This window comes from Oncorhynchus kisutch, linkage group LG1 (assembly GCF_002021735.2).
Source record: "Oncorhynchus kisutch isolate 150728-3 linkage group LG1, Okis_V2, whole genome shotgun sequence".
In the NCBI taxonomy this organism is placed as follows: Eukaryota; Metazoa; Chordata; class Actinopteri; order Salmoniformes; family Salmonidae; genus Oncorhynchus; species Oncorhynchus kisutch.
Genome location: NC_034174.2, coordinates 69,479,470 through 69,493,116, shown reverse-complemented (window position 1 = coordinate 69,493,116; position 13,647 = coordinate 69,479,470). Strand labels below are relative to the sequence as shown.

At 39.3% G+C, this 13,647-nt stretch overlaps 1 protein-coding gene across 1 annotated transcript in view; it reads left to right on the top strand.

Annotated features, from left to right (window-relative positions):
• Positions 1–13,358, top strand: part of LOC116375209 (VPS10 domain-containing receptor SorCS3-like) — a 218,950-nt gene extending 205,592 nt beyond the window's left edge. Inside the window, exons 23-27 of the mRNA XM_031831344.1 lie at positions 4,664–4,795; positions 5,112–5,211; positions 6,795–6,900; positions 9,222–9,382; positions 9,861–13,358. Coding sequence (XP_031687204.1) covers positions 4,664–4,795; positions 5,112–5,211; positions 6,795–6,900; positions 9,222–9,382; positions 9,861–9,919 — 558 coding nt within the window. The 3' untranslated portion in view covers positions 9,920–13,358. The remainder of the gene's footprint in view (positions 1–4,663; positions 4,796–5,111; positions 5,212–6,794; positions 6,901–9,221; positions 9,383–9,860) is intronic.
• The last annotated feature ends 289 nt before the right edge of the window (positions 13,359–13,647 follow it).

Genomic DNA, 13,647 nt, shown 5'->3' with positions numbered 1-13,647 from the left:
ATGGGGAGTTCAGTAATAGAGGCCATTTCAAGTTATTTTCCAGAATCATTCCATCTCCACTTTCTCTGGCTTCTTCTTTCCTCCCCCTGAGGAACATAGAAGATGCCGAACGCTCACTCTCAAGTTCCAGACAGTGACTGTCGGCAAATTCATATCATTTTCTATGTTTCGCGGAAGCCCCCCCTGGTTTCACCACCAGCTGTTAATGCATCTATCAGTGTGGTGAAAGAGTTTAACATGTCCTCTTTTTTTTCCCAAAGAGAGGGCACCCCCCCCCCCCCGGTAACGACTGTACTTGACTTCACAGAATAAAATCATAGATATAGGTGAATCATCATAACATATTTATAACAACATTGTTGGAAATAATGCCCAATGGTAGGGGTTATGAAAATAGTATAACCCAATATTGTCAAGTTCATGACGAATGAGAAACAGAATCCACGTCTTGGTGTGTTTACAATAGTAATTAGTAATCAACCACTGTTTATCTTATTTATTTAGCTTTGCATACAGTAAGATTGTGAGGAAGCCGCTCCAAATGTGTTTGCTGTTAAAATATTAAAGCGACAAGATACAGTCTTGAAAAGGTGGTTTTTCAGCCAAATTTGGGCATTGACAAAGTTCCCTCCAAAACACTCACTCATCTGACTCAGTCTGACTCACCCACTCTCCTCCCTTAACCCAGATCAGATTTTTCACTCCAGAAAATGAGTTTTGGGGGCACAAAATGCCAGCGCTACCTAAGCACACAGAGCCCGAAGGCTTTTTAGAGTAATGAGTGATCGCAAAAAGAACATTTGTGCTGAGTGTATTGATTTTTACAGGTGCTATTGTATCCTATCCCCTTCCATCTCCCATTTCCTCTGCCATTCCATACCTCTTTCCCCTCATTGCATGTCATTCCTTTGCTCTATATTTGTCCACTACTTTTCCACTCAAATAGTGATTTTAAGGCTTGATAATTGATGTGCATCAAGTGTATGTGACTCACCGACTACGCCACTCCATTGTCCGCCATTAGCCAAATAGAGTTCCCATACAAACATGAGTGGCTTTTTAAATGAACACTGATTTCTGGTTGGAACCCTGTGCCTAGCCGGTAATCTAAAGTGGATAAAGGACATTATGAAGAAAAACATTTTGTAGTAGCTATTTTGAAGTCATGGAAAAACAGTTGTTTTGCAAGACATACTCTTCTCATCAAGAAAGAAATACACTTTGCAAAAACATGGAGGTTGAATTTGGATTGAAAAAAAGTTCAACACTTTATTTAACACCTAGGATCATATCATGTTATGTCACAGTCATAGTCATGTCATAGTTTGTCATTAAAGCTAAAACAACTTGTCTTAAACTGTTGTGACATTGTGTTATTTTAAGGCTGGTTATGACATCTACACAAGAGTGTCAAAACCCACAAAACCCACCACACAAAGCAAACCATATATTTATGTTATATTGCATTTTCTAAAATTGCCCACACATTGATGTCAGACATGTACCTACCCCAATGCACTGTTCCTCTGGACTGGGATGAATGCAGGATCAGATTTCAGAAGTAGGCCAAGACACCCTCTTTGTGACTGATGTCTGACATAAGGGCATGTACATGATAGACCTATATGGCTTATATCATTATGATGGTCATAATGCTTCTTCAGTGTCAATGTACATTTTCTTAGTCCAAGTAAAGTGACAAAGAATGGTCATAATGCTTCTTGACAGTGTCATAAATTGTATTTTCTTAGTCCAAGTAGAGTAACACAGGATGTATAATGTATATTTTCCATAAGTTATATGAGGAAAAAATACATGATCGTAAAGAATTCAGTACAACAACAACATCAAAGGATTTACAGTGGGGCAAAAAAGTATTTAGTCAGCCACCAATTGTGCAAGTTCTCCCACTTAAAAAGATGAGAGAGGCCTGTAATTTTCATCATAGGTACACTTCAACTATGACAGACAAAATGAGAAAAGAAATCCAGAAAATCACTTTGTAGAATTTTTTATGAATTTATTTGCAAATTATGGTGGAAAATAAGTATTTGGTCACCTACAAACAAGCAAGATTTCTGGCTCTCACAGACCTGTAACTTCTTCTTTAAGAGGCTCCTCTGTCCTCCATTTATTAGGAAATGGAAGACATACAAGACCACTGATAATCTCCCTCGATCTGGGGCACCACGCAAGATCTTACCCCGTGGGGTCAAAATGATCACAAGAACGGTGAGAAAAAATCCCAGAACCACACAGGGGGACCGAGTGAATGACCTGCAGAGAGCTGGGACCAAAGTAACAAAGCCTACCATCAGTAACACACTACGCCGCCAGGGACTCAAATCCTGCAGTGCCAGACGTGTCCCCCTGCTTAAAGCCAGTACATGTCCAGGCCCGTCTGAAGTTTGCTAGAGAGCATTTGGATGATCCAGAAGAAGATTGGGAGGATGTCATATGGTCAGATGAAACCAAAATATAACTTTTTGGTAAAAACTCAACTCGTCATGTTTGGAGGACAAAGAATGCTGAGTTGCATCCAAAGAACACCATACCTACTGTGAAGCATGGGGGTGGAAACATCATGCTTCGGGGCTGTTTTTCTGCAAAGGGACCAGGACGTCTGATCCGTGTAAAGGAAAGAATGAATGGGGCCATGTATCATGAGATTTTGAGTGAAAACCCCCTTCCATCAGCAAGGGCATTGAAGATGAAACGTGGCTGGGTCTTTCAGCATGACAATGATCCCAAACACATCGACAACGAAGGAGTGGCTTCGTAAGAAGCATTTAAAGGTCCTGGAGTGGCCTAGCCAGTCTCCAGATCTCAACCCCATAGAAAATCTTTGGAGGGAGTTGAAAGTCCGTGTTGCCCAGCAACAGCCCCAAAACATCACTGCTCTAGAGGGGATCTGCATTGAGGAATGGGCCAAAATACCAGCAATAGTGTGTGAAAACCTTGTGAAAACGTTTGACCTCTGTCATTGCCAACAAAGGATATATGACAAAGTATTGAGAAACTTTTGTTATTGACCAAATAATTATTTTCCAACATAATTTGCAAATAAATTCATTTAAAATCCTACAATGTGATTTTCTGGATTTCTTTTTCTCATTTTGTCTGTCATAGTTGAAGTGTACCTATGATGAAAATTACAGGCCTCTCATCTTTTTAAGTGGGAGAACTTGCACAATTGGTGGCTGACTAAATTATTTTTTGCCCCACTGTATCTCTAAATTGTATTATTTATTTTTTATTTTTTCCCTGCCAAGAAGCTTCCTTTTTCCTTTCTCCATGTTTCCACTGGGCTTCCCTTCCTGCTTCTCTTCTTCCAACGTATGAGGCTGCACTGCAGTTAACAGTTTGAATGTCTCCCCCTAGTGGTACCGCGACATATACATGAATATAAGTTTGATTCCAAAATCTGGAACATTTCTGTTGTTGTAAGGGTAATAATATAAGCCAGATAGGCATATTACATAGTTCCAAAGAGGGTGTTTTGTCCTTCTCCTGTTTTCATCCCAGTCATCAGTGACAGAGCATTGGGCTAGGCACATGTTTGGCATCAATGTGTGCACAATTAATAAAATGGACAATTTAAGAATTGTTATATAACATACTATTTACAAGTAGAATGGATTGGTCTGCCTTGTGTGGTAGTTTTTTGTGTGCTCTTTAACACTCTTACATAGATGTCATAACCAACCATAAAATATTGTAATATACAATAACAGTCATAAATATGGACACAGTTTTTCTTTATTTGTACTATGTTCTACATTGTAGAATAATAGTGAAGACATCAAAACTATGAAATAGCACATATGGAATCATGTAGTGACCAAAAAAGTGTTAAACAAATCAAAATATATTTGAGATTTGAGATTTTTTTAAGTAGCCACCCTTTGCCTTGATGACAGGGCTATCTTCTGTACACCACCCCTCCCTTGGCACAACACAACATATTGACTAGAACACATTAGGAAGGAAAGAAATTCCACAAATTAACTTTAAACAAGGCACACCTGTTAATTGAAATGCATTCCATATGACTACCTCATGACGCTGGTTGAGAGAATGCCAAAAATGTGCAAAGCTGTCATCAATGCAAAGGGTGGCTACTTTGAAGCATCTAAAATGTAAATATATTTTGATTTGATTAACACTTTTTTGGTTACTACATGATTCCATATGTGTTATTTCATAGTGTTGATGTATTCACTACTGTTCTACAATGAAAAACCCTTGAATGAGTAGGTGTGTCCAAACATTTGACTAGCACTGTATGTCACAACTTGTCTAAATATATGTGTCATAACAGTGACAATGTTATGTCAACTGTTATGACATATGGTTAAAACCGTGTCATAACGTGTTATGATGCTTAGGTGTCAAATAAAGTGTTACCAAAAAAATAAAGTAGTATTTATGCTGACTTGTAATCTATTGGTTTGGTGACAGATTGTAGCATTGTTTACATGGAGGTTGTATTGGTTATTAACACATCTTGGTCAAGCCCAAATCTTTTTCATTGTCACATCCCTCTCCTTTGATTTCAAAATATGTTAAATATATATATAATCTAAGGGCAGTTTTTGAACTGTAGACTAAGAATACCATACAAGTATGAACATATTCCAACAGTATTGTCCATTGTCAACAGGTGTCAGACTTTCCAGAGGATCAGCTATTGGTTGCAGTGTTTCCAGGTGTGCCAACGGCCGCTGAGCTCTTCCTGTTACCACACAAGAACCAATCAGAGGGCCGGAAAAAGAGCGAGAAGGAGCTAGAGCAGGTATGGGATAGTTAGATTGGACAATGACATTTTGAGTGTCATTGTAATTCTGTCATGGCATGTATGACACATTGTTTCCAATCCTTTACGCCAATTCACACAATAGGATAAATGCATTGTCATGGCTGAAATGACACACACATGCAGACATTAATTTTATACTTCTAGTCCGACAATTGATACAACTGAACCAATGTGGTGGGTGTGATGACGAAACAGCAAATGCTATTTAATTATGCATTGTGTGTGAATTGAAAGAGCTGAAAAGTGTGAGAATTGTTTGACTAAATGATGCTTCGTTCATCTCCTTCAACAGATCTCTGAGATACTTGCCAGTGCTCTGAACCAGAATCTGGTTGAGTTTGAGCTAAAGCCAGGAGCAAGAGTAATCGTTTACATCACACAGCTAACTTTGGGTAAGGAAAGAAGTTAGTATCAAGATAATTACATATATTAACTGTATGTACTTGCATGAAAAATCATTATTTTCTCTACATTTTCAGCTGTGTTTGTTTCTTTTTGTGATGTCATAAATGCAATGTCATTTACTGGAGCTAATGTCTTCATATTTGTATAGCATAAACCAAACACATTTTTTGTTCTGTATTTAGAATGCCTTATATGTTTGTCACCATCTTGGATGTACAAAGATTGGAGGAGGACGTGGGAGGAAAGGGAGAATGGATTTTTATTTTAAGTGGAACTCCTTGAGACAATTGATATTTATCTACCATCAAGTCGCCCAACATCTGTTCACTGTCTTGAACAACCATCCAACCACAAAATGAGTGTTGCACTGAGTCAAATTTTGTTGAGTATATTTCAGTCCTTGAGAAAATGACAAAAAAAGAGAAGTTTGTTTCACAATGCATGCAAAAATCAGAATCGCCTAAAAATAATCAACAACATTACATCAGTTTAAGTATTGGCTCAAAATGAGACAAACAAATAACTACTCTTGGCTGCAATTAAAATGCTTTACCAGCGTCTACCCAAAAACAACACAAATCCTCTTTCACAATGGAAAAAGATTCTCAGTTGAGAGTATTGAATGGATACAGAGTAGTCCAGCCTTCTACTACAGTATATACTCATACAACACCACACTTACCACAGCAGCTGGGTCCACATGGAAGAGTTGAGGGTTAAAGTTGGAAGTGCCCTTAAGGAAAGTCCACATGATTTCACGTGTGGAAAGTCAGATAATTTCACGTAAAATTGAACTTTTTGGAACTCTTCACATGTTGTTTTCTCTGTAAGGGTGGAGGTGGAGGTTGGAGAGAGGATTTGCCAGGTTTGACAGGTCTAATAGTACATATTCTGACGGTTCTATTAGCCACATAATCCCAGTGAGAACACATAGCCTTGAGCTGGCAGTCTGTGGCTTACAGGACTAGGTATACACAAGCAGGTCTGCGGGTGCTGGACCGTAAAGTGTGTGTGTTTGTGTGTCAAGGGTGTGTAATACCAAAGAGAGAGGTGTTAAATAGTATAATCAGCACCACATAATTCCTGTTTATTCCACAGTAAGTGTTACTGTGTTGCACTTCATTTGTGACAGTTGTAAAAGGCTTGTTTTAACCACAATTTAGCATTTACATCTGAATATAAATGCTGCTGTGCTTGTTTAAAGCCAATGTCTTTTAGTTGGAGAAAAGGTAATTACACGCAATCACAGCCTTTTAAATTTGGGATATTAAAAATGCACTTGGATCGAACCATAATACATAGCCGGATTAATTTACTTGAATCAACAAATTGATTAAAGTAAAGCATATTCATTGACTGTATGTAGCCCTACTGTAGCAGACTATTTTGAAGCCAAATATATACCTCAACTGTACTCCATGGGTGTTATTAGTGATACAATATTATACGGTATAGGATCAATATTGGCAATGAAGCGGGTAAATCTCCGAGGCATTCCCAGATTAGCCTTTATTGTGTTGGTCTGTTCTTGTTATGTTTAACGTTCATCTTCCACCACCCTCTGTTACAGCACCATTGGTGGATTCCATCCCGAGACACAGCAGTTCAGCCATGCTGATGCTCCTGTCAGTAGTATTCCTTGGTTTAGCAGTGTTTCTCATCTACAAATTCAAGAGGTACTTATGTACAGTACTTTATGATTATATCTATGAACACTGTCTCGCAGCACTGCTTGAATAACCTGCTATCGTCATTAATAATGCACAGATTGGTAGGGCCTGCATCAACCAACAATTAACTAATGACGTTTCTTTGAAGTCACTTTTCAAATGGCCTTTATACTGTAGATGTAGTAAACAGATTTAGAGTGATTTGGATGCATGAGGCACGGGTGTGAATCAGTGATGTTATGTTAAGAAAACTATCATTCAATTGCTTAATATGCTGTTGCCATACTTTGGCTATTAGTAGCTGAATTATTAAAATGATTCTCATGGAAAAGTCTGCTGAAAACGCATCAATTATGGATATGGAAATTCCCGCATTAATCTAAAGAAAAAACAGATTTATTGAAATGTCACACACGACAAAGCAAAACAATTAAGTAACAAAATGACTTGTAACTGGAAAGAAATTGAAGTACGAGTGGATGAAACAAATTTCTATTCATAAATATAAATGGGGAAATATTTTTCTGAGATTAGGCTAAATGTATATGCATCAGGGTTACAGTATTATATCACTACATTGATGTCAAATGGGGATTTAATGATGTAAAGATTAATATTTTCTTAGTTAGATATCTAGTGGCTTCATGATAATAGGGGGATTAATATACACTGCTCAAAAAAATAAAGGGAACACTTAAACAACACAATGTAAATTCAAGTCAATCACACTTCTGTGAAATCAAACTGTCCACTTAGGAAGCAACACTGATTGACAATAAATTTCACATGCTGTTGTGCAAATGGAATAGACAACAGGTGGAAATTATAGGCAATTAGCAAGACACCCCCAATAAAGGAGTGGTTCTGCAGGTGGTGACCACAGACCACTTCTCAGTTCCTATGCTTCCTGGCTGATGTTTTGGTCACCTTTGAATGCTGGCGGTGCTTTCACTCTAGTGGTAGCATGAGATGGAGTCTACAACCCACACAAGTGGCTCAGGTAGTGCAGCTCATCCAGGATGACACATCAATGCGAGCTGTGGCAAGAAGGTTTGCTGTGTCTGTCAGCGTAGTGTCCAGAGCATGCCCTAGGAGGGCAACAACCCAGCAGCAGGACCGCTACCTCTGCCTTTGTGCAAGGAGAAGCAGGAGGAGCACTGCCAGAGCCCTGTAAAATTACCTCCAGCAGGCCACAAAGGTGCATGTGTCTGCTCAAACGGTCAGAAACAGACTCCATGAGGGTGGTATGAGGGCCCGACGTCCACAGGTGGGGGTTGTGCTCACAGCCCAACACCGTGTAGGACGTTTGGCATTTGCCAGAGAACACCAAGATTGGAAAATTCGCCACTGGCGCCCTGTGCTCTTCACAGATGAAAGCAGGTTCACACTGAGCACATGTGACAGATGTGACAGACAGGAGACGCCGTGGAGAACGTTCTGCTGCCTGCAACATCTTCCAGCATGACCGGTTTGGCGGTGGGTCAGTCATGGTGTGGGGTGCCATTTCTTTGGGGGGCTGCACAGCCCTCCATGTGCTCGCCAGAGGTAGCCTGACTGCCATTAGGTACCGAGATGAGATCCTCAGACCCCTTGTGAGACCATATGCTGGTGCGGTTGGCCCTGGGTTACTCCTAATGCAAGACAATGCTAGACCTCATGTGGCTGGAGTGTGTCAGCAGTTCCTGCAAGAGGAAGGCATTGATGCTATGGACTGAACCGCCCATTCCCCAGACCTGAATCCAATTGAGCACATCTGGGACATCATGTCTCGCTCCATCCACCAACGCCACGTTGCACCACAGACTGTCCAGGAGTTGGCGGATGCTTTAGTCCAGGTCTGGGAGGAGATCCCTCAGGAGACCATCCGCCACCTCATCAGGAGCATGCCCAGGCGTTGTAGGGAGGTCATACAGGCACATGGAGGCCACACACACTACTGAGCCTCATTTTTACTTGTTTTAAGGACATTACATCAAAGTTGGATCAGCCTGTAGTGTGGTTTTCCACTTTAATTTTGAGTGTGACTCCAAATCCAGACCGCCATGGGTTGATAAATTTGATTTCCATTGATCATTTTTGTGTGATTTTGTTGTCAGCACATTCAACTATGTAAAGAAAAAAGTAGTTAATAAGAATATTTCAGTCATTCGGATCTAGGATGTATTATTTTAGTGTTCCCTTTATTTTTTTGAGCAGTGTAGTTTTGTCAACATACCAACTCTGAACAAAAAGTGTAATAAACATGCTGCCAATGGGACGGACCATCATTGAATAGTCATTCCCTATTGTAACATGACTGATGTCTGTCTACATTTACCAATCTGTAGAAAAATCCCCTGGATGAACATATACGCAGAGGTGAACCAGGAGAAAGAGCAGGAGATGATCGGTTCGGTCAGCCAGAGTGACAGCACGCCTAAAACCACCCTCAGTGAGTTCTCTACACCCAAAGAAGTCATGGAGAAGGAGATGGACGCCAGGGTTAAACGTAAGATATAAACTTAGTCTGATAAATCGTTTTTGAATAGCAAATTGCTAATTTGGTGACTATGAACTTCAAACAATATTTCACATACTTTGTCCAAATGAATTTTATTGGACTAAAACACATATGGGTCATATCTCCATGTATAAAATGTTGACTTTTGACCTGCAGTGTATACACTACATTGTGTTATAAAGTCTACATTGTTTCTTCACATGGAATTAACTGTTAGGAAAAAGGAGGAGTAGAGAATCTTCAGAAGAAAACAAGGAAACAAACGAACCAATGGGTCAGCCACTAATGTCCCACATATGAAACAACAGCTTAAGAGCTTTTGATAAGACACCGTAATGAAACCCCAGTAATTAACAGGCAGTATCAGTGTCAAGGTAGGTATTTGTTTCATAGACATCAAAGCCTCTACTACCAGTGGACTAACCTATGTTGTTCTTATGTTGTGGTTTTTTTCTCTCTACCCCAGGGCGAATTGGAAATGCCTGCGAGAGCACAAGGGAGATCCCTAACTGTACTAGCGTGTAAAGCCAGGGAAGGAATGCAACAAATGTGTACAGACTTAAAGTATTGCCATTTTGAGGGTTCACTCTTTTCTGGTTTCTTTTGTAATTTCTCAAACACAACCCCAATGTTAATAGTTTTCTAAGGACCTCATTTATACTGAAGTGCATGGGTGTCTTGTCTGATAGCATCTATGCGGCAAATTGGAACTCAATCCACTAAATAAGACAAGTTTTAATAACAAGTATAAGCTACATAGGCCTACTGTAACACAATTTGGATTATGAAGAAAGGTTTAATTTTCAGTCGGTAATTGTCTTATTTCATTGACTTTTCTCAAAGCCTTTATCAAAACCTATGAAGAGAGCTATGTACATTTCTTAACATTTTAGTTTTCATGAGGTCTAAGAGTTTTTGTCTGTATGGGCCATTAGGTCTAGGTCTCCGATCTAACAGGGAATATTATTGAAATTGTACCATATTATCTTTAGATATCTGTTATCGCTCTGTATATAATATATGTATATTTACTTTTCACACGCTTGTAGTAAACGTACAATGCCGAACACAGGAGATCTAGTCATGGCCTGTCATCAGTTCTTAAAAGTGTGTTAAAAAGAAAGATGTTACTTATAGAAAGAGTCCAACTTTGTTTTTAATGAGGTCCTTGACTTGTGCATGTTATTATTAAGTACGAGATGTATGTGTTGTAGATAAGCAAGTGTTGTAAATAGTTATTTTCTATTAATTAAAAGAGCTCAGCCAATTTTACATACAGTATATATAAAGACTTGCATAGTATTAATTTAGTAAATTTTTGGCTATATAATTTATCTGTCTTGTACAAAGGGTTTAACTGGTAAGATGGGCATCATTTTCTAAATATCAAACCAGGGTTACACAACGCCTCCCCTGCTTGAAATTTAAATAAAAAAAACACAGAATTGGTGGTCATTTTTACCTGCATCTCAACAGTTAAACTCTTTGTAAAAGACAAAACTTGCCATAAACATTATGGGATTATTTCTAATGTTTGCCCTTTGAATGTAACGAGAAAAGTGGAATCGACCATTTATGATCCATGGATATAATTTGTGTCTGACTCATCAAGACGATCCCACATTGTTGTACATGTCAGTTATTATTACTGATGAGTATATTGTATAAGGCCCATCAGCGTGACAAGGACAAGTAGATTCAGGGTATTTTGCAGCGATATAGTTTGTCTTGTCCTTTGCTGGCATCTATTCATAGAGTGTTCTGTCTCTGTAAAGCATATCAACTCTCATAGAGTTTCATGGTAATATCCTCAAACATTATCTCTCAAACATTATCTCTCAAACATTATTTCCATACAAGAAGGGAAGAAAACAATGTTGTGTTGACTTTCCACTCATCTGATGAGGTGTCTAGAGTAAAAACTACACAAGACAATGATTTTAAACCACCATCCCATCCATATGAGTCTTATCAAATGATCCCACTATCAACACATTTCATAAGCTTCATTTAGAAGTTAGAAACCAACTGTTGAGTAAAGTTCCACCACTTGAATTCCCTACTGTAATGAAATACTGTACACACAATAGTGTGCATGCTATCTAGTACCTAGTTTCCTCCACTCCACTGCTGTGCAATGCAGTCCTCTGAAAGCTGTCACTAGCAGGAGTAGCAGATAGATCCAGTCACGCACAGGTCCCTGGCAGCAGGTGTAGCCAGTCTGGCAGTAAGCGGAGATGGGTGGATGATTAAGCACCGAAATCACCATGCCCGAGCTATCCCACACTGCCGTGCCTAGAGTCGGCACGTGATGACACACAGGAGAGTGAGACGAGAGAATGGCGGGAATGTTTAGAGAATGTTGCACAAGCAAAGTGATTCCCATGATCGTGTATATAAGTGTGTTCAGTAGTAAAGGAAAGAGCGTGAGCTTCTGTATCTATAGTCCTTTGTTACATTGTAACAAGAGTGGTGTTACATTCTAATAAGAGTGTTATAGCAGTTGTCATAGCAAACTGTTGCTGTAGCGACATGCTAACATTGTTATGATTTATCAAACTCCATCTGCAGAGGCATTCTTCCTGACAGGACATACAAAGCAACACATTGTTTTGTGGTACGCACGATAACTGCATCATCCTCACACATCTGACTGTCCCTGTTGTGTTGGTTGTTGACAACTAATTTTAATGTTCTCAATGTCACACTGGCTTTGTTCAAATACTTATTAAAAAGAAAGATTAACGTAGTGACAGATAACAGGAACATTAAAGTGTTTTTTCTTTGTGTCATCTCCGCCACCTCCAGTTCCTACGGCAAGTCCTCCACTGCCTCCACTGGCAGACAAAGCTGAACTAGCTGAGCTAAAAGGTCACTCAGAGTTCATCCACATGTATAATTCCTTTTATTTCTCCTGAATTTCTTCGGAGAGACTTTCCTTTGGCATGTAAGGCCATTAGAACGGTGGATTACAACCATTCATCCCATGAGCCTCGAAGCTCCTTTTACCCTATGAGCGGGAATCATGCGTTGACATTTTTGCCTTGGTCGTCGATCATTCAACAGTGCTGTTCTTCAGACATCCTTCAGAGGCAAGACCTGTTTTGAAAATGTATTTTTCTGTACTGCTGCAGGTTTGTAGGGAAAGTAATAGGGTTTTGTTACATTTGTTACAGTTTGTGTGGTTATTTATTGGTGTAGATATTTTATTCTGTAACATTCGTTTGAATAGTTTTCTCTTGTGTTCGTTGCTTTACATACGATTCTATTGAGCTGGTTTGATTATTTCTTTGCTGCAAATGTTGAATAAGATTATCTATGAAATTTGAAAGGGAATCAAGATTGTGGGAAAGGGAAATTAAGAAATCTTAGTGTACATAGATGCATTAATGAGGTCAGTGGAATTTGTCTACATTTAGGCTATTGCTTGTATGTGTATTTCACACTATGTTGAGGTGGAAATCGGAGTATAATGCTTGTATGGATGTCATCGTGACCCATCAACTGCATAACAGTTAAAAACGACTTTGACTACCACCACCGATTTCTGTATAATAGCAATGCTACAAGCTTATACGAACGGAAGTTAGCATTTAGCAGTCACTTCTTCAAACCTGAAAAGGGAAAACTTCTAAACGTTGTGCAGCCAAAACAGCCAAACATACGCAAATCACACTTCAGTAACCACTTAGTGGGCCTGTTACATTATATCAATCATGGCAGGTTTGACTATCTACTTTGTTAGCTCAGATTTGTTGAATGTGCGCTAATCCCCACGGTCTGCGTTCCATTGACCTCTTTACCACATGCATTATGATTCTAAGGGCAGACCATTGTAATACTCTTCATTGCACAAATGCATGCATCATCAGTACTGTTCCGTTTCATCTTTATTTCAATATTTCTACTGTTAAGAAACTGTCATTTTGAAATTGTTTCAAATAAATGTATTTTTCTACATTAAAGCATTTCCCTCTGTGTCATGGAATTCTTAAAACTCTAAGAAGGGCAATAGGAGGTGGTCTGCACTGCACAATCAACTGACTTTCTTATTGCTATATCCCACACGTTACTGTGTGTGTGTGTGTGTGTGTGTGTGTGTGTGTGTGTGTGTGCATGTGTGTTTCGATCCTCTTTTTCTCTCACTCTCTCTCTCTCTTTCACGCACTTGCTGTCTCGACCTCTGAACGTTCGGCTATGAAAAGCCAACTGACATTTACTCCTAAGGTGCTGAGCGGTTGCACCCTCTATAA